Source organism: Epinephelus moara, chromosome 24 (assembly GCF_006386435.1).
Source record: "Epinephelus moara isolate mb chromosome 24, YSFRI_EMoa_1.0, whole genome shotgun sequence".
NCBI lineage: Eukaryota > Metazoa > Chordata > Actinopteri > Perciformes > Serranidae > Epinephelus > Epinephelus moara.
The window spans coordinates 22,044,353-22,072,057 of NC_065529.1; the positions used below are offsets into that span (position 1 = coordinate 22,044,353).

Consider the following 27,705-nt stretch of genomic DNA (forward strand, 5'->3'; position numbering starts at 1 on the left):
AGTTTTATGGTTTGTAAAGATTTGTAAGATTATTTTACATAGGAAGGCAGGCAGAAAGAAATATTTGCAGCAGTTAAGACCTTTGACTTCTGACACCTTTTTGTTGTATTGTTGTGTTTTTGTTGTTGAATTTAAGAAATTTTAAGACTCTTTAAGACCTATAGACACCCTGACCCGACACTTAATTCTGTACGATATTCAGTGTAATAGCCATGTGGACACATTATGTTCTAATGGTCCAGTGTGTAGAACTTAGGGGGATGTATTGGCAGAAATGTAATATAATATAATAAGTATATCTTCTTAAGTCATTTATATCTACATAGAAAGCAGGTCCTTGTTTATGGAAATTGTCATGTTCACCGCCATGTTTCTACAGCAGCTGTAGATAGGGCCATTTGTATTTTTATGTCAGCAACTGTGGTAAGAACCAATGAAAAACACTGATTTGAAACATGACAGTGTTTTTACTGGAGTTAATCACCTGGTCCGTTTGTTTTGGAGAGCAAGACACACCTGCGAATAATTCAGCTCCCTGTAAAAAAAACAAACTCCAGAACAATGAACACTGAAGGAAATCTTACCAAGAAAAGTTTACGCTGGTTGCATGGTGCAATCCTCACTGCTATACACCACTAAATCCCCCTAAATCTTACACACTGAACCTTTAATTACACTGTGGCACCCGCAGAGCTAGTGAATGGAATAGGTCGTGTTTAATATTTAGACTCCTTGTGTGATGATTTCCTTTAACCGTAACAGTAATGCTGGTATCATCTTGGACTGGTGAAGCTTTCCATAAACTTCTACCTTTTCCAATTCTGCCAGACTGGGAAAACGTCAGACAGAGAATGGCTCTCCATTCATGCAGTGATGGCAGGTGAACCGAAAGTAAAGACACAAAAAAAAATAAAAAATAAAACCCTCAGTTTTTCCATCTACCTTGACATATAATGGCCTTGGAATTCTTCCACCTAAATATGTTTCTCTGTTCAGTGGGGGTTAAAAGTCAACGAACATGGATAAATCCTTGCCACGCTCTACAAAGTCATCTTGCTACTGGCACATCTGCAAGACCAAATGTTGGGCCTTGTATAACAAGGGGACAAACAAAGATTTAGACACACAAAAATCTGAGATAACAACAATTTGACTTCTTTGTTCGCTCAACTAAATATATCATTACCATCTCACTGTCTCGTCTGGTTAAGCCCACCGTCCCTGTGTCCGTCTCTGCCTCTAATGATGCCATTCTCAGTGCTGCTCAGTGGAGGAGAATATCAGCGTCCCGGACCGACAGTGGCACCTCTGTGTGACACCTCCTCCACTCACTGCTTGCATGACGGCCAAGTCCTCATTAGAGGACAAGTCCACCTGGCTTTCAGACATAGACAGCACTTCTAATGACATCCTGAGATGGCCGTGGTCTCCACTCAGTGACAGAGAGGTGCAGTTCAAATCCCTGGCTTAGACTTTTTCACTGCCATACAACCAGAGGGGTGACGGTAATGATAATGGTGTTGTGGAACGATGGGTGCTAAATGACCATGGGGCTATCAGTAGGAAGAATCATTTGTTTGACAACGAAGCCTCTGCGAAGACATTTACTTGTATCAAGCCACATCATGAGACAGTTAACTAGAAAAACACAACCTTTGGGGCTGCAGACACAGAGTGTTCCAAAACATTTCCATAAAAATATTTTGAATAAGTGACCGAGAGTCTGCACAAACATGAGCTGCTCACTCCTCATTATTGACTCACCATTTTTCATCAGTTCAGCATGAACAATCGCAGATAAAACTATTCTAAAAGCTACTGACATCTGCTGCTGCCGCTGCTAATGCACTGGTGGGCAAAAGTACTATTTGCGATGCCATTTCCACTGACAAGTAATGAAGCTTGCCTAATGATTGGAGGACCATACAACAAAGCACAGTGATGTATTCTACATTTCACTCCACTAGTACAATTCCTATTTCTGAACCTGACTTAACATTTCACTCCAACTAATACCAGCACGATTAGGTAGCCTGCATTTATGCAAAGTACCCTGACAACAAATAACAGGCTACATGTTCACTTCTACTGGCACATTAGTATCATCCTAATACGATAGAGGGGATGTATGAGAAATAATTCCACGTCTCACCCACAACATGAATAGGTTAGGGTGCGTAATGAGGAGGTGGAAACACTAAGCTGCTTACAGAAATCAGCTCTTTGAGAGACAGGCCGCTTTACCCAGCAAAGCCTATTTACAGCTGTTAAGACAATTTCAGATGCATGGCTTTTTCTTACCAAACGAGAGACCTAAAAGCCAGCTAATGTATGGGATGACAACAGGTCCTTAGAGAGGCCAGCGTCTATGTGTGCGTCTGTTAGAGCGTCAGATTCTAAAAATGTCCATGACTGCAAGTGTTTGCAGTTATCACATGACCTACAGTGTGTTTCTGAATGAAGCTAGTGCAGTGTCAGAAGATCGCTGTGCCTGTGTTAATAACCTTATGTTTCAAACCAGCCCCTCCCCATCCTCTCTCCCCATCGGATGTGTGTTATCTTGGCAGGTACTGGAGACGGGAAAACTGCAGACTAACATCTGTCTTCCTGTGTGACAGGCCAGCCCTCTGAAGGGACGAGAGCTGTTCCGTCCATCAGCGGGAGCCCTGCAGGGAGTGGGGTGGTGAGGCAGAGATACCTGCAGCTCACTCCAGCTAACTCCCTGCACTCATTTAGTTCCTCTACAATGTGATCAAAGTGGCAAACGAGGACACTGAGGTACTGCCATAGCAATACGTTTTTTACAGGAGGGTGGGGGATAAATTGAGGGGTGTTAGGCACTACAGACAAAGACAGAGCGACACAGCGGACGAGTACAAGAGAGAAATAATGGACTAAAGTAAAGGGAGAATGGAAAAAAAAAAAGTGAGTGAGTGACCAAATCAGAGAGAAAGGAAAAGAGATGAGAGGGCTAAAAGAGAGGGACTGGAGCAAAGGAGAAGATAAAGGTCAGAACGCGTGGGTAAAATGCAGAAGAAAGAGCAATGTTGTTTTGACTTGACATTAGTGGTTAATAGCTATGTAAATGGACCACAACCCATTTACGTAGAAGTTATTAACATAATACTTGTTTCAAACCCTGGCCACGTAAACAGCAGCAGCATGGTTAATGGCTGCAAATTTGTGTTTGTGATTCTCTTTTATTAGTGTGCACAGACCAAATCAGTCTCATAAGTATATATAAGTAGTATAATTGCCAAATATTCCACACAAATGAGCAAGGAACAGCAATGTGAATTTAAACAATCTATTATTCTATAATTATGTTACTTTGGTCTTTTGCAGACCGCACATTGGCAGCGTACAGTCACACAAAGTGGTGAAACACAACGCGGCCAAATGTCAGTAGTGTAAAACCAAGTCATTTCAGTCAGTGGAAACCAAAAGCTCAAGACGTGAACCAATCAAATCTGAACACAAGCCTCTTTCACAGTATTTATCCCACTAAAAGTGACGCCATCAGAGCACAGAGGAATACAGCATGTACAACAGCACTCCAAAGGCTGCTGACAGGTTAAATCTAATGACAAATTAATGTGCAGGGCATTAGTTTGTTGATGTGTGTCTGTAAACACAGAGGCAGTGTGTGTGAAAACTGCCTCTGATATTTTCCATGTAAATCCACACATGCACACAGTGCCAACACCACTGTCATATTTTCCAGAGTCAGTGCAGGTTAGTGCTCTTTTTTTTCTCGACCCTTCAAGTGGTACTTTCTGACTGTTGTATCTTGACTTTCCCTGTCAAGAGAAAGCACATCCTCTGTGTTCTTAGAGCTGTTACAAGGGTTGGAGAGAATTGTACAGTTGAGCCGTAACAATATCTTGACCTCCGTGACCCCCCTCCCTGGTATTATTAAGATAATATTAAAGAAATATGCTGGCAACATGTTGCTTAGGAGATGTTTTTTGTGCAAAACTACCCACTAAAACTCCTGAGCACTCAATTCACTTTACTGTGTATACTACACTTTAAGCTACATACAGTATAGTGTTCGTGTGTTGATGACTGCTGGCTCTGAACCACCAAAGCTGATCGAGCTTTGCCATTTTGGAAGTACCCTTTGCTTAAAAAGTTGCACATACACCTTCTCATCTAAGGGCCACAACAGCTACAGGAGGAGGCTCTTCGCAGTCCCAGCTGCAGACGAGTGCATTGCTTGCATCATCTGAGAGACCTCGACAGAGACAGCTATGACTGGGACTGTTGCAGGTAACCTCTAGCTAACTTATCTTGACTCACATTGTTGTACAAGGTGATAACATTTACACAAAGTCCACTGGGCTCATGTTTCCAGATAACTTCCCCTTCCACAAAGACTCTCAAGATATGACATCAATACTGTAATAAGAGACTTGATGGCACCTTCTTTCTCTTCTTAGTTTTAAAGGCTGCATTACAGTAAGGTGATGTAATTTTACCCACTTCCTCATTATATCCACATTGCTGATGATTATTTATGAAAAATGTCATCGTGTAAATATTTTGTGGAAGCACCAATTGTCAACCCTACAACACTGTCGACAACACTGAGGTATTTGGTCAAAAATAGCATGATATTCTATTTGACTCCATATTGCCCAACCCTACTCACAAGTTCATCCATCTGAAACAGACTTCCCTCTTTCTCCTTATCACTGCTGCGCTCACAGCCATGTTTACACTGGAGACAGCGGAGGTGGCAATGGTAATCGCTCACTGATGGAAACGAAATGGCAAGTGGCGTGAAGATGGCAACAATACAAGTGCAATATCCCGTAAGACTGTGGCTGCATATTCGTTTGAAGTTCAAGAACCCATTGTAAGATCAATGGATGAGCAGCTGCCTCAGTGGCCTCTGTCCAGTACACCAACAAGAAGAGGACACGACATGGGTTCCAGCTGGTGTACAGACGCGCACAAACGCACAGAGCTCTAAGAGGGTCGTCTTATCCCACACTACTTCAGACAAAGACAAAAGTGAAAGGGCCGCGGTTGAGCCAACTCTACTCAGCACTAACTGCTACTGTCAGCGCTTTTCACCAGAGACTCTGCCTCATTTTCTGAAGGGGGAAGATGAAAGTGGTCTTAAAAGGCGCTTGAAGTGTTGAAGTGCACGAAGCGGCTCTAGTGGGGACTGCGAATGAGGAGGGAGGGGATGCGCAGTGAGAAGCGGTCTGACCATGTTCCATGTTTTAACCATGTTTGACAGTGAGATATATCTATGTGTCCCAAGTTGAAATTGAAGCTGGTTCCACGTGCCCATAAAGTGTGTAGTACAGCAGCGACTTTTTCCATTCAAAACATGATTACATAAAATTTTAGTTCTGTCCAAACATTTTCTTAGTCATTGGTGAGACAAGATTGGTATCGCACACAGAGAGCTGAGAATAATAGAATTTGATGACAAAGGACCTCAGCTTTACACAACACAGTTATCCAAATCCAGGTAGGCAAAAATTGGAACAGTTCTATGGTGAATACAAAGAGAAGGCACAGAGAGAGAAAGCAATAGGAGAAAAAAATATCCCTGCATTGCCTCCTACGAATTCACTGCTCAGTGAAGCATGGAATAGCCTTAATAAAACATGCAATTTAGGGTCAGTATTATCCAGATAATGACTCTGTCACTGAACAAGTGTTGCCCAAAATGACATGAAAGAGAAGCTAAGGCATGAGGGATGCTAATGTGCCACACTAACACATCACCCAAAACAGAGCTTCAAAATCACAGCACATCTTATACCAAAGATTACATGCATAGAGGCATTTCATACCATTTTACCTGAGGGAAAATTCAATCGACTCTTTAGCACTCATCATTTATGGTCAAATAAAGTTGCATCTTTAAAAACTGTTAGTACACATTTTGCCATACCCGTGCATGTCAGATTTAGTAGCTGTCTTTATCTACAGTTCACACTTTCTAGAAGTCAATACGTTTTTGGCACTGCTGTCCCAAAGATGATCCAATCATTTTCCAGTTTCCTCTGAGTCTAGGAACCATCAGCAACACAGACCATACTGCATTTTGTTTTCCACAGTTACGTACAATGGTTGACGCACTTCCTCTGTGCTGTAATTTGAGCTTTCATTATCCCAGGAGATTGTACCCAGTGGTAGCCAGAATTGAGTAGTAAAAGCGAGGCTTATAAGGACACAATCTTAACACAGATGGTGTTTTTATTTTGTAGCCATTACATTGTGCATTCACTTACTTCAGTTAAAACAAAAAAACCTTGTCTTTTTCCACTTTTAAGCAGGAGAAATAAATATGTCATGGTTTCAGAGCCTGACATTTATGAGCCTTCAGTGTTTTGCCACAGAATTAGAATCTATTTGTGATGATGGGGGTGGATGGGAGGGGGGCAACAACAGCTGATTGCTGACAATAAGCTGTTGCTGCTGAAGAACCGTCCCTGTGAGCTGCTCTCCTTCTGTGCTGTCTGCCTCGTTATCACTAGCTAACACAGCAGCAGCTATAATCCAACACTGAGCTGTTAAACAGTCCCGACAACCTCACACCAACACCAAAACAGCTTAACTCTGTCATTAAACAAATTAATATACCCATTTATACACCCTGGGTTACATTACCAATGTGATGCTGACGGTTATCTCTGTCACTGTGGGTGTGACTCTGTCACAGGCACAGCATGTAGTCTCATGGTAAACAGGAAGGAGGGGCAAGGAGTGCTCTACAAGGAAGTTTTTACTTGTTTTAAATAGTCAAATTTGCAGTAAAGTTGTGGTGATTGGACAAAATTGCAAGGTCACATGGATTGGCTAAATTTGCATTAATTGTAGCATCACAACATCCTGGAGGGGCTGACATTAGAGCTGTCACTTTTTAATCATGTTTGAATGAATGAAAACTAACACACGATTCTTACAAATTAATTCAAATACAGCCAATGTAGTCTACTCCTAAACTATGCTGTAACATTGATGTTGTTTTGTTCACTTACGTGATCGTTGCTACCTGCCTACCTTATTTGTTTTTCCATGCTTGAATGGAAGTTATAGTCCAAATGAAATATGACAGCTCTAAAGCACATGTTGAGTAAAACACTGTGTCTATCTTTAAATACTTGTACACATCAGTGCTTAAAAATGTCTCCACCCACAACAAACAGGGGGCCTTCCAGCTGCCTTATTCGTGGTCAAAGATCTCTCAATCCTGTAATATAGAAACAGCACATTAAACAAAAGCAGATGTGACTAAATAAACTGAGAAAGCATAGCTCAGCATCTCCACTGGCACACAGGCCAGTCAGGTTGGAGGAGTGTGAGGGAGGACTCGGGTGAGAAGCAAACGTCACGCATGAATAAGGAACCTCAGAACGGCTTGTGGTGTTGCCCGTGTGGGGGAGGAGTGTTTCTATGACAGATGGTACAGGCTAGACAGTGTGTTGGGTTAGCGGAGAGGCATATGGTTCTCTCTAGATGATCTCATAAACCAGAGCCAGGCCCAGTCGGAGGTGTAAATGCTTCTCTGCACCCTGCCAGAGAAAGCTGAACCGTTGATATCACCAGCAAAACAAATGTGGAGGCAGACCAAGTGTGAGCATGTGTGTCGTACTGTATGTGATTTAAGCAGTTTATTTCACACCCTGTACTAATAACTAAACCATTCGAATGTATCACCACTAATGAGAACTGAACAATTTAGATCAAAGCAAATTCCAGTTCAAACAGTGATTCAGAGTCAAATGTACACTTTTTTAGTTACATTCACCATAACATGTCATTTCATGCACTTATTTACCTAATATATTTACCTTCTTCTCACATATATTTTTACAACTGCAGAAAGAAACTGATGTAATACATTGCATTTAAAGAATTGCACAAAGTGAGTTTGACCATATATTTCTGGTGAGTGCATTAACAGTAAGAGAATTGCATCTTCAGTACACTGAAGTTCACATACAGTACCTGCCATGAACACTGTTCCTCTACCTGTAGTAAGAAGAGCGTTAGAAAAAGGTGTACTCTTCCCTGCACACCAAAGCGCAAATATGCAGGATTTTATGGCAGGGAACTTCCTCACTGTCCTCCCAGTTGCTGTCACAGTTACTGCTGCTCTGGCCCTCTACACCACTAAGTCCTTCCAACATGCCCTTGGCTCTGTGTCTGGTATATCCCATGTCTCTCCACACGGTTAGTGATGGGGAAACGCAGTGGATGTGTCTGGGAGTCCATCCAGCAGCTGTTCAGGGAGTCTCCTCTGCACCTCAGTGCACAATGGGAAACCCATACCACTGGATTTCATGAAGGGCAAGATCAAATTATCTCACCCAACCCTAAGTCTACTGGTGCATGACTCCACTCTTCTGCCGTTTCGCTGCAGGTTGTTGCAATCTCCTCACGCTTTACTTTAAAGCAGTAATGGTTCGCTGTGTACCTCTGACTTCAAGCTGGATGATACAGGACATATTGATCATTTGAAGATCTATTTGTGAAGATCCAATGACATTTTTTAATAAAATGTGTACTGATATTATCATTAGAGATTGGCATTTGACATCATTACCATATTCTAGTACTTTTTTAAAAGGAGATATTCGCACACTCAATTATCTTAGATACTGGTGCGTTGGAAAGTATCACTTGAGTCTCGAAAAAACAAGATCCCACATACTGCTGTTGCTCAGCCTCATAATTTATTAATTATACTAGTGTTTTGGTCACTCTAGACCCTCCTCAACAGTATTTTTTATTATTGACAAAACGTCCAGCAGCACCTTATGATACTAAACAAGAGCAGTGCGTGGGATCTTCTTTTCTCAATATTTGAGTACTTGCATCAAAATATTATACAATACTCGAGTACTCACCAAAACAATAAATAAATAAATAATGTAAGAATATAAATGCAGTTTGAAATTAATTTACTGAATAACCAGGCTTCATTTAGCCATAAATTTAAACTTAACAAGTTAAATAAATAAGGCAAACTTTCTGTTACTGCCTTTACATGGGTTAGTCACAATGCTGAAGGACTGTCTCCAGAGCTGCTCCCATCCTTGTCAGTTCAACGCCTGTCCAGATAGCTTAAGTTATCACAGCATCAGCGGCTAACATCTGACACAGAGCCGTTAAACCGTCCCAACAAACTCACACCGACACCAAAACAGTGCGACTCTGTTGTGCAAAGCAAAACACTGTGTGTAGCTCGACACAAAATAAATTTTTTATGTTTTAAATACTAAAGAAAAACAGAAAAGACATCTTCACATATCACACAGTTGGGCAGTGATTACTCTATACATCAAATAAATACTGATGTGCAAATAGAGTACTCTGAAACTAACTCCAAAGGCCCGGGTCACCCTGAGAAGAGTGGCACTAACTCTAACAGTAGACATGACGCAGTACAAAAAGATACAATAAGATCTGTCTCACTTTGCAGATCACAGGCCAGAGGCATAGAGGGGGTCTGAGCTGCCACAGAGAGCAGAAGACTAAATGGGCAGACCGAAAACAATCACTTTAAGATACACACAACAACAGTGTCCTTGGCCGTGAGCTACTTTTATTTACACATCATCTGAAGCACAGTGTAAGCCTCATTGACTTGATTTTAAGGGCTTTTGAAGATCCCTAGTAGCCAAAAAAGAGCCCCTCACCTTTCCAAACCATTATATATAATAGCATGGCCAACAAAATGGTATATGTCTGCAGTGCAAGAACTGATGTTTACCTCTGCCAACTGTATTTTGAGTACTTTCAAGCATGTTATCTTAAGACAGCAAAGCGTGGCAGATTGAAACGGATGGAGATGCATTTGTCAGATGAGGAAGTCTCTTTCTTTCCCTCGTACACCATCACAAAAAGCACAAGCATAACTAAATCTGCACGCCTACAAACACACATACAAACACAAACATCTGCCTCATCAATGAGTTGGCTTATGTCAAGGTAGCTTGCTATTATTCAGTAAGCCAACATATCAAACTAACTATCCCTCTAATAAGCACACACGAGATTTGACAGCCATGCATAAAAACTGCACTGTTTACACTGAATATTCATAGCAGAGTGAAATAAATTAAAATGCTTCCCACCTCTGTTAATCGTCATTCTGGCAGTGAGGCTGCGCTAAGCACAAAGTGAAAAAGAGAGGCAGAGGTAGACTGAGGTGAATGAGGACTCGGAGTGAGAGAAATTAAGGCAACTTTAAAAACTGAACACAAGACGGAGAGAGGAGACACAGAAAGATTCACAAAATGTAATCACAACACAATTTGTCAAAGGAAAGTCAGGAAGATGACAACGGTAAAGAAAGACAACATATTCCGTACTCATCCCATATGAGGTGTAAACATACACGAGTATATGTTGCTCCCATTCATCACACAGGCTCAACATGCGGCAAAGATAAGAATCCAAAGCAATGTTTTCTTCCATCGCCGCTTTGTCAATGAATGATTGCTGGGGGAGGCAGGAGGCATGACAGACATGAAGGGCTCTCGCAGCAAGGAAGGGGAGGGAAAATGTGGTTTTGATTTAAAATTCAGACTGAAAATCCATCAAGATTTGCTCAACAGATGCATCTGTCAAGCGGGTGGCGACACACAAAGTGGACTGCATAATCACATTCTCTTTGGCTGTAGCAGGGCACAGGTATGTGTATATTTGTGTGCTTGTGCATGGCTGTGCATTTGTGCTTCAGAAGAAAAGACGAAATCTATATTCATTACTGGACTTGCTTTGATATCTCAAACTCAAAATGGGTAGATAGCAACCAGGTCTGTGTAGAAATACCTGCATATATATAGTCTACATCTGTGTATAGGAGTGTGCTGACATCACTGCAAATGGAAAGGCAATTTAGTCTTGCATTAACTGAAGCTATATACCGTTATCGATAACATATTGAGGCAGTGCAGAAGGGGATCTGCCAAAGAAGACCACTTCCAAATCTGTATACTAACAAGTTTTTCAAAGATGGGGCTCTTTGAATCGTGTCACCAAGTAGTAGTGATGCATGAAGTGCCACACAGCTCTTCAGGTGATTTACTGCAAGAAGTTTTTGCTCCATTTCCCAACCAGTATTACTCTCTTGCACACCTCAAGGTAGGTATGCAGAGGGTTTAACATCTTTTTCCACATTGACATGGATTGACAATTACCCTTTTTAGACTGAGTTGTGCAAATTTGCAGGAAAGCCCAATCAGTCTTTTTTCAGCATAAAAACAAAATCGGGGAGTGCCTTTTTTTGGGGCAATGGGGGCGTGAGCAAGTAAGAAAAGGTGTAGCTCAGCGTGTGACGTAAACAGTGACGTGGGAGGGAAGCCGCGGCTTGTCAGTCCTTCTGCGATTCTCTCGTAAGTTGGCCTGTTCTTCACCGTCCCCGTCATCTGACGGTTAATGGCCTCTTCGTTTGCCAGGGCAAGGAGGGTGTGCAATTCCTTGTCTCCCCAGTTGCTCATCTTTACAGTGTTTGTCAGGTCTGCGTTCCCTCTTGCTACTAGCTGCTCGCTAATTCCTGCTATCAGCTGTTTCCTGTTTATCCACCGCCAGTGGGTCGCACATGCGGCGTCATCAACAGCTCCTCCCACAAGTCTTCAACAGCCCCTCCCGGCTGCCTCGGTCTGTTTAAACTAAAAGGGTTCCGCCAATATGACTACCCTACGAGGAGAAAATTGGGCACCTCGGATCAACTCGCCAATCCAGCTCTGTGTGTCTAAACATTTGCAGCTTGCCGGCAAAACGGCCCAACATTCGCGGAAAATCTGGCAGTGTAAAAGGGGCTACAGTTTCCTGTTTCTATGTCTATGCAAATGTGATTGATGTTGTTAGCACACATCACAGTGATACGCTCTATAACATTACCTAATATCTAAATGTTTTGATTGAAATAATTAACACTCTTGTCCACATTTGATAATTTGTTACATTTGTGGACGTTTACTGTCTCTCAACAGATTTTTAGGCATTCAGTATCCATTCCTTTTTGTCTGTTCATAGCGTGAGACGATACTCATTGATGCTTTCAAAAATGTACTATGCTCTTCAGCAGCAAATGGGTGTAAGTAAAAGTGCACGTCTCCCTGGCAGAATCAATAATTGATGTTTGTAATGGGATGCCACTACGGTATGTTGCAGTGAACTTTCAGCAGCACTTCCTATTTATGTGCTTCCTAAAATGTGACCTTAAAGAGGTCAGAGAAATGAAGCTACAAATGTTTGCGGTAGCCCACAACTGAGCCCATTGAAATATACAGTATAATATCAAGAATTTTTTGTTAACACATTGTGCTCAGTGCTTCATCAGGCTTATATACAACCAATGACTTGATTGAGAGTGCTTAAGTAAAAGAGTACTGCAGTTCACACCCATGGATAAATAAAATAATATGGTAAACATTTGGGAAAAGACACATTAGCCCCTTTTACACTGCCAGATTTTCCATGAATGTTGGGCCGTTTTGCTGGCAAGCTGCGAGCGTTTAGACACACAGAGCCGGATTGGCAAGTTGATCTGAGGTGCCCAATGTTCGCCTCGTAGGGTAGTCATATTGGCAGAACCCTTTTAGTTTAAACAGACCGAGGCGGCCGGGAGGGGCTGTTGAAGACTTGTGGGAGGAGCTGTTGATGACGCCGCACGTGCGACCCACTGGCGGTGGATAAACAGGAAACAGCTGATAGCAGGAATTAGCGAGCAGCTAGCAGAAAGAGGGAAACGCAGACCTGACAAACACTGTAAAGATGAGCAACTGGGGAGACAAGGAACTGCGCGCCCTCCTTGCCCTGGCAAACGAAGAGGCCATTAACCGTCAGATGACGGGGATGGTGAAGAACGGGCCAACTTACGAGAGAATCGCCGAAGGACTGACCAGCCGCAGCTTCCCTCCCACATCACTCTTTACGTCACCCACTGAGCTACATGTTTTGTTACTTGCTCACGCCCCCCATTGCCCCAAAAAAGGCACATTCTGTATAAATAAAAGTAGGTAGGCAGCATTTTGCCACACTCCCCAATTTTGTTTTTATATTGCCAATGCTGAAAAAAGACTGATTGGGCTTTCCTGCAAATTTGCACAACTCCTATCTAAAAAGGGCTTGTGCTATCTGACGTTTCTGCTGTGCTTAATTTATATGCTGTGTTGCTTTGTTATAATTTGAGAGACCAAATCTACCAGCACGTTTTCTCCACTTTACCTTACACATTAACCAATCAAGGCAACGGTAGACCAGGAAATCCTGTTTTCTGCGGACTAAAATTACAGTTTTGTAAGTGGAGTCTGGTGGCTTTGAGATAATGGCTTCAGTTCCCCGTCAGAAAGGGCTGATTGACAGCAAGGTAAAGTGGTAACAATATTATAAATATAGCTTACACCTAAAGGGATAGCAATTTCTTTAAGTGGGCCTTTTGTTAGGTGGGTAAAAACTAATCAATTGAGGCACTGTTTGATTTTATATAAGTGACCTGGGGTTTTCTTCTGTACGTTATTGTAGACGAACATTGTAATTTGGTCTATATAACTTCAAGGTTTGAAAGTTTAGTCTTTAAAACTACAGCTTGGTCCTTGGACTGTCACAGACGCACAACACAAAAACTAAAAGCTTGGGTATGAGACTAGTGGATCTGGGTCATTGGTTTTGGACAGACAACAAAAGTTAGAGAGCCATTCTCTCAGTGTCCCAGTGGAGCACACATTAGAGAAACTTTGGACTTTGTGAGAACTCCCTGCACGGCTCACCCAGTATGGGGCCCTACTTTCCATGAGCCATTAGGTGGTTGTGAGTCACCCATCTGCCACAATGTAAACTCTCCCCTGAGTTGTCATTCAAGTTAAAGGGAATCAATGGTCCATGTCGGATATTTTTTTTTTAAAGTTTTGATAGAGAAGGAGAAAGATTTTAAGCTATTTGTCCTCAGCGGTAATAGAACAAATCAATCTGTGCCCACTTTAGGAGAGTTGGACCACTCTACAGTACACGAGAGGAGTGAGAAGAGTTTCTATATAGCATAGCCGCAATTGAACTGTCAACTTAACCACTTCATGGTTAAGTGAGTGTAGCGGAGAGGAGAATGCCGGTTGGTGTGCATGTGTGTAAGTGTGTGTGTGTGTGTGTGTGTGTGTGAGTGTCTGTGTTTTTCATATGGGCAAGCTTAACCTACGCATGACATTCATCTGTGTCTGTGCTTCTATGCTTGACTGGTTCATTCTATTGTGTATGCGGGGTACCAGGGGCTCACAGCAGGATATCAGCACCTCACAGAAATCCATTTCAGTCGTTCCTGGTCAGCTAAGATACACCAACCATCCATATCCCCTGTACAGAGCCGTATTCCATGTAGGGAAGGGGATCAAGAACCGATTCGAGTTGAGGACTGCTTCCAAATTGTCCTAATCATCGGAACTGAATGCCTCCGAGCTAAAGGCTGCACAATTAATCGAAATATTATTGAAATCCCAATGTGGTTAAGTGAAATATCCAGAATGCAGGAGCTGCAATTTTTTTGATAAATGTAAAATATGTTACAGCCTACCATTATAAATGAAACATTGTGGTGCTACAGAGATGCCTCGTCCTAGAATTCATTTTACATACACAGATGAATTTTTAGATTTTTTTCAGTGAAAATGAAATGCAAAAATTACCATTCCCACCAAAATTACGACTCGTACCATAATCGCCAATATCTGTCAAAATAATCACAATATGATTTTTTTTTTCATGCAGCCCTACTCCGAGCTTATCGAGTCCATTTATTGATGGCGGCACATTTTTCTGACAGTTGAGCATTGCAAAACAGTGACAGAAGACTAATGCATCTACGCTGCTGGAAACTTGCAACAGTAAGGAGTCATGGCGAAGAGGAAGATATAGTCCAAAGCGTTGCTTCGTTTCACAAAGAAAGATGACAACAGTGATGCTTGTCTGTATTATGATCATTTAAAGTAAAGCAAAACACACCAGCGATATACTGAAACATCTTTCTACACAACTTGGGCTTACATGCCAGGAATGCCATGTATTTGACATTCTGTGCACAAGTGTCACTGTTTAACAAAACGGGCAGCACATCTGTTACCGAGGGTAAATATCATGTTATAATAACATTACTGCCACGTAGGCAGACTCGGCACATTTTTTCTATGACTAGAAAACCTAAATGAAGACGAATGCAGTATGAATATTTTCTCATTTTATCTACACTGTGTTCAGAATCAGAGATAATAAAGCAGTTATGCTAAACACCTGTGTAGGCCTACTTTTTTTCCACACAGAAAATTGATCTGGAATCAATAAGGGAATCAATAAAGATTCAGACCAATAAGCAGAATAGATAACGGCAATGGTATCAGTAAAATCACATCAACTCCCCTAATTCTGTGTCTTCTACAGCCATGAAGCAAAGCTCCATCCAGGGCAGGCTTCACCCCCTCACCCCCTAATAGTCAGGGCTCGACAGTCTCAGTTTGCATTTCAGCCCAACAGAGGTTACTGATCCCCCACTTTCTCTCATCCTCTATCACATTCATGTATGACCTACCATGGCCCAAGCGTGAGCTACACATTCATGTGAGAGATACACAGTGTGTATCTGAAGAAATGAAGCGTCAGTAGATGCTCGCTTGCACGCTTTAATAGTGAGCCAGCAATAGTCAAAGGAAACAAAAAGTGTGAGACACACACACACACACACACACACACACACACACACACACACACACGTACTAGGACACTGACCAAAGCTTAGTGCATAAATAGAGATGAGATGATAAAGCAGCTCTGAAGCACACTGGGGGAACAGGAGGGTTGATTTACCAAGCCAACCGCAAATTACTGCCAGAGCTGCAAACATTTGCGTTGGCGCATGTTTTCAATTTAGCTGGGAATTTACTTACACTCAGTCAAGTTCATTTGAATGTTCTGCTGCTAATTAAGACCTGATGCTCGGCTATTTAACACGTGTCTTGTCCAGTTCTGGAAAGCAACAGAGTGTGAAAGAAAGTGGAAGTTCTCTGCTACTGAGCTGGAAATATTGGTTGAAAAAGCCAATAAAAACATTTCTGAACCGCAGTCATGCAATTACCTCGACCACAGCGGACAATCCGCAATGATAAATCACTTCCAGCCACCATTTGTATGAAGTTCCTTTCCCTCTACACACACAGTATTATGCAGTTCAACATAGAATGCTCTAATATATGTTGTACAATAACCCAAACATGCTTTTTTTTTTTTTGCCTTGCACTTTTCACATGCCAGGATAAAACATCAAAATAGCCCCATAACTATGCCATAACTATGGACAAATGTAATCTGACTTGTTAACATCTAATACAGCACCGTAAATCCTGAGTAATAAGTAAATCAACCCTTGAGTCTGGCTTGGGTTTTATGAAGCCGTCTGCTCCATTGTAAGGCCATCGTACCGAGTTTCCTGTCTCTCCATTTCCTCCCCTACCAAGCAATATAGGTACTGTCATGAAAATATATGTCCTCTTCCTCCTATTCAGTTTATCTTTGTCTGCATCGTAACCAGGGCCCCTGAAAGCAGTGCCCCAGGCGCTGGAGCCCAAAGGCAGCGAGAGTGGCACCTCGCTGGCTGACAACCAACCTGGATGCACTATCAGAAAGCCACTGCTGTAGTTGGAGAGGACACTGAATAAAATATAAAGCCGAGGGTGGAAATTATACACTGTATGTGATGCAAGTTGGGCAGTTTTGTGTGTGGGAAGAAAGTAGAACAGGGAGTGTAGGGATGGGAGAGAAAGCTATGTGTGGGTGCATACAAATGTGTGTTAAACTATCACTGTTCATGCGGGTATAATATATTTGTGAGGATTTGTGTAACAAGAATAAAATTAGAGTTTGAGTCACTTCCTTGCCTCGCTTTGTGTAAGTGTGGGGGCAATAATCCAAATTGTACCCAAGGATTAGAAAATAAATACATTAATATAAAAAAGGAAAAACAAAAGAGCATGCGAAACATGAGAAACCAAACACGAGAGGTTGTGAAACAAATTAGTGCAGATGAGTGTGTGATGAAAAACCAAGCAGGCACAACCACTAAGCTCAAAAAATGCAGGCTTCTGCATATAAGCAAACAGCATAAAGACGTGATTAAACTTGATAAAACTTCAACCCTGATTAACCACAGCCATTTGCACGTCCTGCACCAGGTCTACAGAGCCATGCAGCACAAATACAACTGTTAAGGCTTCACAGTGTACAGCAGTAAAATTATACAGCAATTACAACCAAATCCCAGTTTGCAAAACCTTAAAACAGACTATCGACACTGAATAAAGATTTATCTTACATGTTAATCTGTGGAATACTTGTGCAGTGAAGCAATATGAGGCCACATTCTTAAATGGACAAACGATTTCCTATTGTAACATACTTCAGGTGTTGCTGGAGCAAAATCATGAGAACACTCATATAACCATGTCGTCAAGAGACTGAGATCAGCAGACATGACATTTGAAAATTGTTTAAAATAAAAGTCATGCCACTGGGCCAATTACTAGCACGCAAACTCATCAGTTTATTCATCACATAGTTAATCTAAAATCAACCCTGCTGAAATATGGCTGAGAAACGTCAATACTCACCGACTCAAATGTTTTTGCAGCATTGATACTGCATGAAGTGCTGTAAACTGTAAACCACCTCAAGTTAGCATTGATTGCTTTTCTGGGTCTTGTTTACTTAATTCTTTGACCAGATATTTCCTGTTTAAAGTCATAAAGAGTTAAAATTTTCACATGGTTGCATTTATGCAGGTGGATGATGATCATTATGATATTGATGCACCTGCAGGCACTTAGCTCATGATCCGTGTGCACACCGTGAAGCCCAATGTTACTGCATACTTCTCTGGTTAATCAGTGAAATGTATGGACCAAACTGCAGACTGAAGTCTCTACTAACAATGGCAAACAGAGCGATGGCTGACTTATACGAACGGGTCCAGCAGGGGTTGAATGTGCAGGACCGTGTTACATGTTTGGTGTATGAAATGGCTGTATTGTCACTAGGGTTGGGACTCGTTAGGATTTTAACGATTCCGATTCCTTCTTAACGGTCCGATTCCTTAACGATTCCTCTTACCGATTCCTACATTATATTCATTATACTTGCTATACTTAAACAAGTATATAATAAACACAAATGCAATTATACAAATACAGAAACTTTATTCTAACTGTTGCACAGTACAATTAGATGAAAATACACATTTATGTGTGGTGTGTATTTCAGATTTAGAGCTTGTATTATCTCCCTGAGAATATATAACAACAAAAAGTGATTCTCTGATTTCTACAGTAACACTATTACCTCAAATTAACCACAGCAATGTGATAAAAAATACTTATATGCATTCATGCTTGGGCACTGTCATTTATGTGACAACACCTGAACATAACACACACAGACACACATTGGCTGTTTGTTTCTAAGGCCCCCCTCGCTGGAAGTGGACCTCCCGCCGCCCGCTCCCGTCTCAAACATGGAGGTCTCCCTCTCCGCGGAGCACCCACGGCGCACGCCCGGCCTGTTAAATAGCCTGTAACCATAACAACTGTGTGACACAAACTCAGTGCTTTAGTAATTAAATAATGTCGGGCTCGGTCGGGTTCGGACAGAAATATGCAGCCCATGCCACACTCTAATGGAAATGCATGTGATGTTTGTTTGTTTTTTTTTGTTTTTGTTTTTTTACAATCTAGGAACCGTTACTCTAAATGTGATGGAACCGGTTTCGGAACCGGAACTTTGGACCTGGTTCCAAAAAAGAACCGGATCCAGATCCCAACCCTAATTGTCACTGCGGTGCATTGTTACAAACTTTGATAAACTCGTCACATCTCTTGCATTCGTCCAGACACCGTCTCACTCCCTCTTCCTCTTCTTGCAATTCTCCTGCTCATACAACTAAAGTTACATCCAGTAACTACTACTCCTAACAGCATACTGCTATGGAAATGTGCTGTGTTTTCTGCGACTCAAGTGTAGAGGACTGTAATGTAGGGCTGAAAGGATTCCTCAAGTAACTCGAATAATTCAATTACTAGGAAAATTATTTGCCTCAAGGCTTTTTAGTAGCATTTAGTAAGCTTTTTCGTTAAATCCAATACAACTATACAGCTTACCTCTGCTGGAGAGCTATATATTAATCGTCAATTATCTGTCTGATATTTTATAATGAAGATTAGCCTACGTGTGATGAATTAGTGGCACAGGAGCTATTAATAGCCACAGCCGTGCGTAATGGTTGTGCATAATGACAGCTTTGCTATTGGAGAACCAGGCCGATGTGAGACAGTCTGTAAAACTGAACTTCATCTCTGCCGTTTTTTTTAATCGACAGGTCTAATGAGTGGATTTATGTCTCACTGTGAGAGTGTAAACAAAGCTCATGCATGTGCGCCCAGCTCCACAATAACTGAGATATAAGCGCATGTGAGGCTTTATGAATCCATAAGCTCCGTAAGTTTAACATCCAGGCGTAAAGGGACCTTCGGATAACTTTATTAAGCAGCCAGCGGGTCAGTGAGCGGGCTAACAGTGGTCCTGAGCCGAGTCTCCGTAACCATGGCAACAATGACACTGAGTGACAGACCTGCCATTATGTGACATTCTCCTCTTGATTTAATATTTCTCCGCTATGTCTCGTGAAACTCTTTTGGTTTAATATTTCTCATGTCATTCCCAGTGTGCCGTATTGAATCAGTAAGGGATGGTTCATTTTATTTTTCAATATGGGACGTTCCAGTATTTTACGGGACTGGTGGCAACCCTATCGTCTACATGCCTCGGTGTGGCGCTGGTGTCAGTCACATTACCTATCTTCAGTTTTATTATCCTTACTTTTATCCAGATCTCCGCAGCATTTCAAGAGTTTTTCTTGGGGAAGAGTGTTTGTAACTTTTATGGACGCTACTCTGTCAATTAATTCATTTCACTACCGAAAAGCTATTTGACTCAGAAAGTAGTGATGTTACCACCACGCTACTATGAATGTTGTTAAATTCATAATGTCGCTACTTAAAGTGACGCTACCGCCCGACACTGATTATTTTTGATAGCGTGAGTGCGTGTGAAATTGGTCATTTGCAATCAGCGTGAGAGTTGACAGCTGTGACTTTCGAAAAAAGGAAACAAATTTGTAGCTCATTTCTCTAATTTCAGAGACTTTTCTTATTTTCTATATTATATATTACTATTGTCCTTAAATTATGCTAAAGTAATTTCATGAAAACACAGCATTTCTTATCCAATCACTTGATTAATTGCCAGAATATTCAATAGAATACTCGATTACTAAAGGAATCAATAGCTGCAGCCCCACTGTGATGTTTATTCCAACTTCAGCAAAATCTGCTGCCTTCGTTAGACACACAGCTCTTGTTATTTGAAAACAAAAAAGCAAGAAAAGGGTGCGAACAAATTATGTGCTGGTGAGACCAAATGAGGACTTTGATAACACCAGTGCTACCTGTGGAAAAGTTAGTCTGGAGCCCTGCTCTACTCACTGAGTCTCTTTGCAGCCTCCAGGGCCTCAGAAGCGGTGTCGGCCACAAAGAAGCGTTGGACGGCCACACCACTCTCTTGCATCAGCTTCTTGCTCTGGTACTCTTGCAGATTCAGCCATCTCCTGGGACTTAGCCAGGTGCACTGGAGGGGAGGAAGGAAAGGAGGGAGGCAGAGTGAGTAAGTGTGACTTGTAAGTGTAAGATGGTTAAAACAGTGCTATAAAGGAACTGATCTTGAGCGTTCCATCATGCCTGATATTAACAATATTTTCTCTTCAGCTCAACATCTCTCCAGCAACACAAAAACTTGTCTAACACCTGCTTCGGAGTACACAAGCTACATCCTTTCTCCTCTTCCCTCCTCCCTCCTACAGTCTCTCTCTCTCTATCCTTTTCCTGTAATGAGGCAGGCACCCGGGCCTAAGCTGCAGGACAGCTCTGGAGCTGTTTGCTCCATCAGCAGACACAGGCCGTGTCAGCTCCAGCTGTTGTTGCTATTAAAAGGAAATTGGCTTTTTAATGTGACGGAGCGACACAGGCTGTATTAGAGTTAGAATCCCTTCACAGCGGCACACACTGCTATGTGCATGGGTGTGCATATGAGTGCACGTGTGAGTATGTGTGTGTGCATGTAAATGTTTTCACAGGAGAATCTTCAGGGAGTCGTTAAGGAGAGAAGGGCCATTAAAGTAAAGGAAAAACAAGGATTGTGAGGTAAATTATGGTTCGGCATGGAAATGCCTCTTCAGCGTGTGTATGTCCTCATCCAGTGAAGATTAAACTAACATGATAATAACATCAGGACTGCACTACATCATGTTGCTGACTAAATCAAGTTAAACTGACCTTACCTGTTCTCCACTGTAATTCTGTATGAGCTACCGAAGACATTAGTTATGTGAGAATCACCTGCTTAAACATAAATGCAGAAGATGGCATATTGTGATGCTGTTAATATGTTGCAGCATTGTATGATGTACTACTACCAGAATATATTATTTGTAATACATTGTCAATACTACATCAATACGGCAAAATCAAAAGCTCCATCACACCTACTGTGCTTAGGTCTGCACAGTCGATATTCTGCTTTTAACAACAATCATTAGTTTTTAAAAGAAGTAGCCAACTGCCCCAGGTGGCTTCTGTGCTTAACAGTTGGAAAAATACATTTCTGTGGGGACAAACGCACAACCTAAAATATGGCAATAGCATCAAGCAGCGCACCACACCTTGAAATTGAATCTGTGCCCTTCGAAACTTACTGACGGAAATTATGGCAGTCGGGTGAAATTATTTTGAAAGAGCCGACAGAGACGCCAAAACCAACAAGACCAAATGGTACACCATGAAAATAGTGGTATAGTTGATATTTAGATAATCTTAGTATTGTGCAATTAAATTAAGGAAAAGTAGTTTGACAAAACAATCATAACTCAAGAACTTTTACACTCAAAATAGTGTCTGAAGTGGGACAGCTGGAAGACAGTGGGTGTCATTTTTGCTATGAGCAAATTAAAAATATGAAAGTTATTCAAACAGATATCAGAAGTGGTCTCACTCTCTGGCTGTCAAAATACACCACTTGGTCAGTGTCCCCAGCATCCTGTTTTAGACACTCACTGGGCTTTTAACCAACTCTAATGTAAATTCATACATGTTATTATTAGATGCTCAGAGCAACCGATACGGTTTAAAGAATGTGGGTGGGGGAGGAGGTGGATGGGCCCCACAAACACTGGACTTTGACCCAGGAGAGCAGAGTACGAGACCAACAAACAAAAACATAGATTGCTGCATTTGTGTCCCTCAAAGCCAAATATTTTTTAGCAACACACTGCTGCCCTTTCACCCACATTTGTTACACCCGAGGCTTCTGCCCAAGTGGCAAAATATGACGAGTAGGGATGAGATCAAGTTGTAAAATGTAATCTTCCGGACTCACGGTTGACCATGCCTGACCATGTTTTGAATGCCATTTTTTTGTTGTGCATTATATTTTTTAAAGAGCTGTCATGGCAGCAACTGGATCACAGCACACAAGATTAAAGAGGTTGGAGGGCTTTCGTCAATGGCATATGTTCCCTTGGTAAAACAAAGGCCTACGTAAATAAATATTATAAATATATGCCTTAAAAAGTAAAGAGAAAGACAAAATTGAGTTCTCATACATACTAATTCATTCAATATTTGGATCCCCTACATTACATTAGAAATGTTTGCATGTGTACATAAGAAACGCAATATACACATGCCTGCAAATAAGCATGAGTACTTAAAAAAGAGAGAATAAAAAAGGAAGAATTCAACAGCTAGAAAGAAAGAAGAGCTGATCAAGCAAATCACATTTCAGGAACCAAAAAAGAAACTAACAACCAAGACGTTTTTGTAGACATGTGCACATGTACACACAATGCGTGTGTGTTTTAGGGCTGCGAGTTGATTCAGTGGTGCATGGGGCATGACAAGGCTACTATGTGCCTTTTAAAGTCGTCTGTCACTCCATCATTCATGAGGGGAAAATAATAGGAACAAAAGGGTGGGGGCTGAAATGGAGTGTATTTGTTCAACATCTCTCAACCCCGCAAACTGTAACCCTGACTGACCACTAATGGTTATAAATGATTAAAGGCTAATGAGCTTGACATAGTCACTCTAACAGGGCACAGCCGAGCAAAACCTTTGTTCAATCTCAAACTAAGCGCAGTGATCAATGGTCCTCGACTGAAAACAAAAATCGCATGACTGGTAATTCACAATTCATGCCAAAACCAATGCACTCTGTGCCACAGTACACTGTATTAGCATGCTTTTTCCATTCCAACTCTCAAGAGAGCCTGACGCGAGACTTCATTAAAGCCAAAATGGGTTGTTTTCTAGAAGAACCGTACATGTTGATCCATATTGGCCTCTTCTCTCGCATAACTGAATACAGTAATGAGGGGCATCTGCGGGTCACCTCTGCAGTCTCGTCTGCAATACCATACCATTCATATGTTTCAGTTATTGCAGTTTGTATGTGTGCATGTGGAGTTATGCTTTAAAGTCTATTACCCATAGCTACAGCAGCCAGTATTGATGATACGACTCTCTCGCAGGAATCTGGAGGGATTCAAAGGCAGGCAAGATATTAACTGCAGGATTGGATGAAGATCTGCATCGCAATGTAAGTAACAGAATAATAAAAAAAAAAAACAATCAAAAGAAAAACTGAGTTTAGGAAAAATTAAAATGGATTTCGACAAAATGGATCCGTCTGTCTGTCTGTCTGTTGTCGAGCAGACCTGGTGTGTGTATGACTTTCAGAGTTCACTATTTTTCCGCCTGTCGCTCATTCCTGCATGTCCACTTTAGCAGAACATATCCCATAGCCTTAACAAGGCAAGCTGCAGAACAAGTTTTCTCTGTTTTGTGGACTCATTTGACTGCTGTCAGGTACCTGCAGGGCCTCCTCTCTTAAGACATCCACTTCCCTTGCCATTCAAACTGTTCATCTTGGGAGGATCCGCTCTGCTGCCTGGGTGCATGTCTCCATCTGTCAGTCTATCTTTTGGTCTACATTTGACTAAAGGAAATGGCAGACGAGGGCCTGTCACAGGACAAGGTTATATCGACTTCCAACAGGACGTATCATTAGATCACATCGAGACATATTAACTGACAGGTCTAACCAGTAAGATTAGATTTTAAACTTAGTGACCCAAGACACATCAAATTGTGGTCAAGCTTGCAATGCAGATGTTGGCACGGTGTGGACAGCAACACTTTAAACTCAATACAGACAAACTTGTGTTTACATCAGCAAAGCTGGCCCAAGCTTTTGCATGTGAAACTCAAAAAGCAACTTAGTGTTGGAGACAACAATCCATCAGTGACGACACATTACCGTCACTTTTGGCTTCACTTTCAGAGGAACTGAGAGAAGTTCAAGATAACATTAGCAACACAAATCCCCGTGCCGGCTGCAGGCGCCAGCACCACTACTTCATGCATTCCTAATTTTATCCAAAAATTATTTATAACGTCGCTTGGAAATATTAATGTGATCTAAACACAGAGTTAAAATTAATTAAGTACAACAGTTTGGTAATTCTGGCACATTTGATCCCACTCAATGCAAACAGAAGTGAAACTATCTTAGCCAACACAGAAAAGTCCCAGCAAGGTTGAGAATACAGAAAACATTCACTGCCTTACTGCCGGAAATTCTGACATTCATGTGGATACCACCTGACATGTTCCACCCACTCAAACACCATTGCAGACCAACACCTGACATGTTCCACCCACTCAAACACCATTGCAGACCAAGTACCCCCCCTCATGGCAACAGTAGTCCCCAATTGCAGTGGCCCCCCAGCAGGATAATGCACCATGCCACACTGAAAACATCGCTCAGGAACGGCCCAAGGAATGTGACAAAGACCTCAAAGTGTCAACCTGGCCTCCAAATTCCCCAGACCTCAATCTGAATGAGCATCTGTGGCACGTGCCATTAACCACCCCACAACCCACTGGACTAAATGGATCTGCCGCCAACGCAGTGGTGCCAGACACTGCAGGACACTCCCAGAGATCCTGTGTCCATGCCTCGACAGGTCAGAGCCAAGTCTGATCCAAGGAGGCCCCACCTTGGATTAGGGGTACATCTGGGGTACCGGCACATCACAAGAATCTTTGAGCAGATTGGGACTTGGGAAATTTAGAAGCCAGGTCGACACCTTGAGCTTTTTGTCACGCTCCACAGGCCATTTCTAAATAGTTTTTGTAGTGTGGCATGGTGCATTATCCTGCTGGGGGGGCACTGCCATTGAGGAGTACTGTTGCCATGAGGGGGGGGTACTTGGTCTGCAGCAGTGTTTGAGTGGGTGGAACATGTCAGGTGGTATCCACATGAATGCCACCACAGGTTTCCCAAAACCAATGGTGAATAACAATAATGTAACCTGAGAGCCACTGCCATGCACTAAAAGGAGAAATAAATCCTAATTCCTGCCAAAATGAGGGCACACCTAGAGAAAGACGCAGCAATCATGTAACCTGCTATTAGCATACACAAACCAGCCAACTAGGACAAACCAATACATATCAATTAAAACAGCTCCCCTGTCACCCAGAATAGGGAGGAAAAAGAGCTACGCAGATTTCCCAAAATAACAGCTACTGCTTACTGGAGAAGTCAAGTGGGGCTGGAGGTGTCCCTGCAGGCACTGACAGTTACCTTGGGCAAAACACCAGAGAATGGAAAGGAACCTAGGGCACTTTTTAGTATGTACCAGACCCACAGACAATTTGTATCAAAGATGGCACTCTAACAACAGTATACCTTCATGCAGCCTGCATGAACTAGTTATTCAGTGATGTAGTTTTACTTTACATCTATCTGCTAAAGTCTTACCCATACTGTTGCCAGGGGTAACTAATAATTACTGGTAATTATAACTTTATTTTAACACTTTTCTAAAAACAATTGGAAGTGCTTTAAATGAATAAATAAATAAGCAAATCATAAAGAAACTGTCAAATCTGTTGCAAAAAGACAAAATTTGGCAACATTTATGATGCCAGATTGGCAAAATTTGGCTTATTGGTTATAATCATTCAGCCACTGTGGCCAGTGTAGCATAGTTAAAGTTATTTGCTCACTACAGACGTCCAACTTTTGTTTGTTTGTTGCCTTCATCTCCAATCTATCATCTCAAATTTAACGTGAGTACATAACTATATGGATATAGAGAACCATTAGCAGCTGAGTATTGTTGTAATTAGAGTTTAGCTTTAGACACGCTGCCAAAAACATGTTAAGACTCAACGCCAAATTCAGTTAGTAATAGCAATGGAATGAAAATAAATTGTAACTCTTAGCCCCTAAGTGCCTTAATATTGCCATGTTTTAATACGGTTACATTTATATTATTTCCAAGTTTCTTGTTTTTAATTCATATTGTGAGTACTGAAGCTGAAGACAATTTTCCACAGTGTGGACAACTGAGTTCCCCAACTAACAAACTAAGGCAAACCATATTGCCACACTAGGCTAGCAGCTGCAATCTGAATGCATTGGGGATTCGGGAGAAAAATCTAATTAGTAACAAATTCCAATCTTATCACTTGATGATTTTTACTATGCCATAATAACTCCAGTATTTTAATCAGCATATTTTAGGCATGTAATTGTTTTTTTAAGTATGCTCAAATGGCACGAAATAGCACTTGGCTGACACGTTCACTGTCTTTGTCTGTCTATTGTATTCTTTATTTAAGCTTTATTAATCTCATTGAGACACGGGGTCTCACTCTCAGGAGATATCTGGTGAAGCCACAAAAACATCAGGGCATTTATACAAAGAATGACATGGTAAGTGAAAACTGTCAAAGAGGTTGTTTTAAAACTGTATACAAGAACAAACTCCTCCACACACTCTCTCTAAGTTTCTTAAAATGAGTTGAAAATCCCAGAAGGGAATCGTGCTGGACAGCTTCAGTTCCTGTTTTAGCATGTTCCAGGTTGAGGTGGCAGAGTGGGAGAAGGCCTTTTTACCGAATTCTGGACGAACTGAGAGGATGGACAGAGTGATAATAATACACAAGTGATAAAGGGAGATTCCTAAGTGATGAATTGTGAAATTACATGTAATTTTGTGAACTTTATTGTGAATAATGTGACCGTTACCTGATATTAGAGGGTCCACATGATTAGATTTTTACCTGGCTGCCATTATTGATGATCAGACAGAAGACACATGACTGCCTAGTTGTGTTAATGAACTTTTTGAACCTCACCTTCGTGGGAATAACGAGCCCTGTGTGAATGTTTATTTCTTCATTATGCTCTGATGATGGCCTGATGCCAAAATCGCAGTCATTAACGAGCAGTGAAATGCAACAGCGAGTCTATCTCTTTATTGTTTACTACTTTCCTGTTGTGCTTTGACTTTTTGACATGTGCAGGTATTCTTGATTGCTTGAATTCATAATTAAAAAGATTAAGCGAGGCTTGGCGTTACTACAGCTGTTTGTGAAATCTGTCACGGCAAAGCCAAGCAACGCTGTACTGCAAACCGGCATGCAGGCACATCTGGCTAAACACCATCCACAGGTAAACAATGGGTAAGAAAACAGGACGCAACAGTTGCTTACCTGCCAACACATTCTG

At 41.6% G+C, this 27,705-nt stretch overlaps 1 protein-coding gene across 1 annotated transcript in view; it reads right to left on the bottom strand.

The window, feature by feature from the left end:
• The window catches only part of suclg2 (succinate-CoA ligase GDP-forming subunit beta), a 131,562-nt gene that overhangs the window by 80,575 nt on the left and 23,282 nt on the right, over nucleotides 1-27,705 (bottom strand). Inside the window, exon 2 of the mRNA XM_050037883.1 lies at nucleotides 20,550-20,691. Coding sequence (XP_049893840.1) covers nucleotides 20,550-20,691 — 142 coding nt within the window. The remainder of the gene's footprint in view (nucleotides 1-20,549; nucleotides 20,692-27,705) is intronic.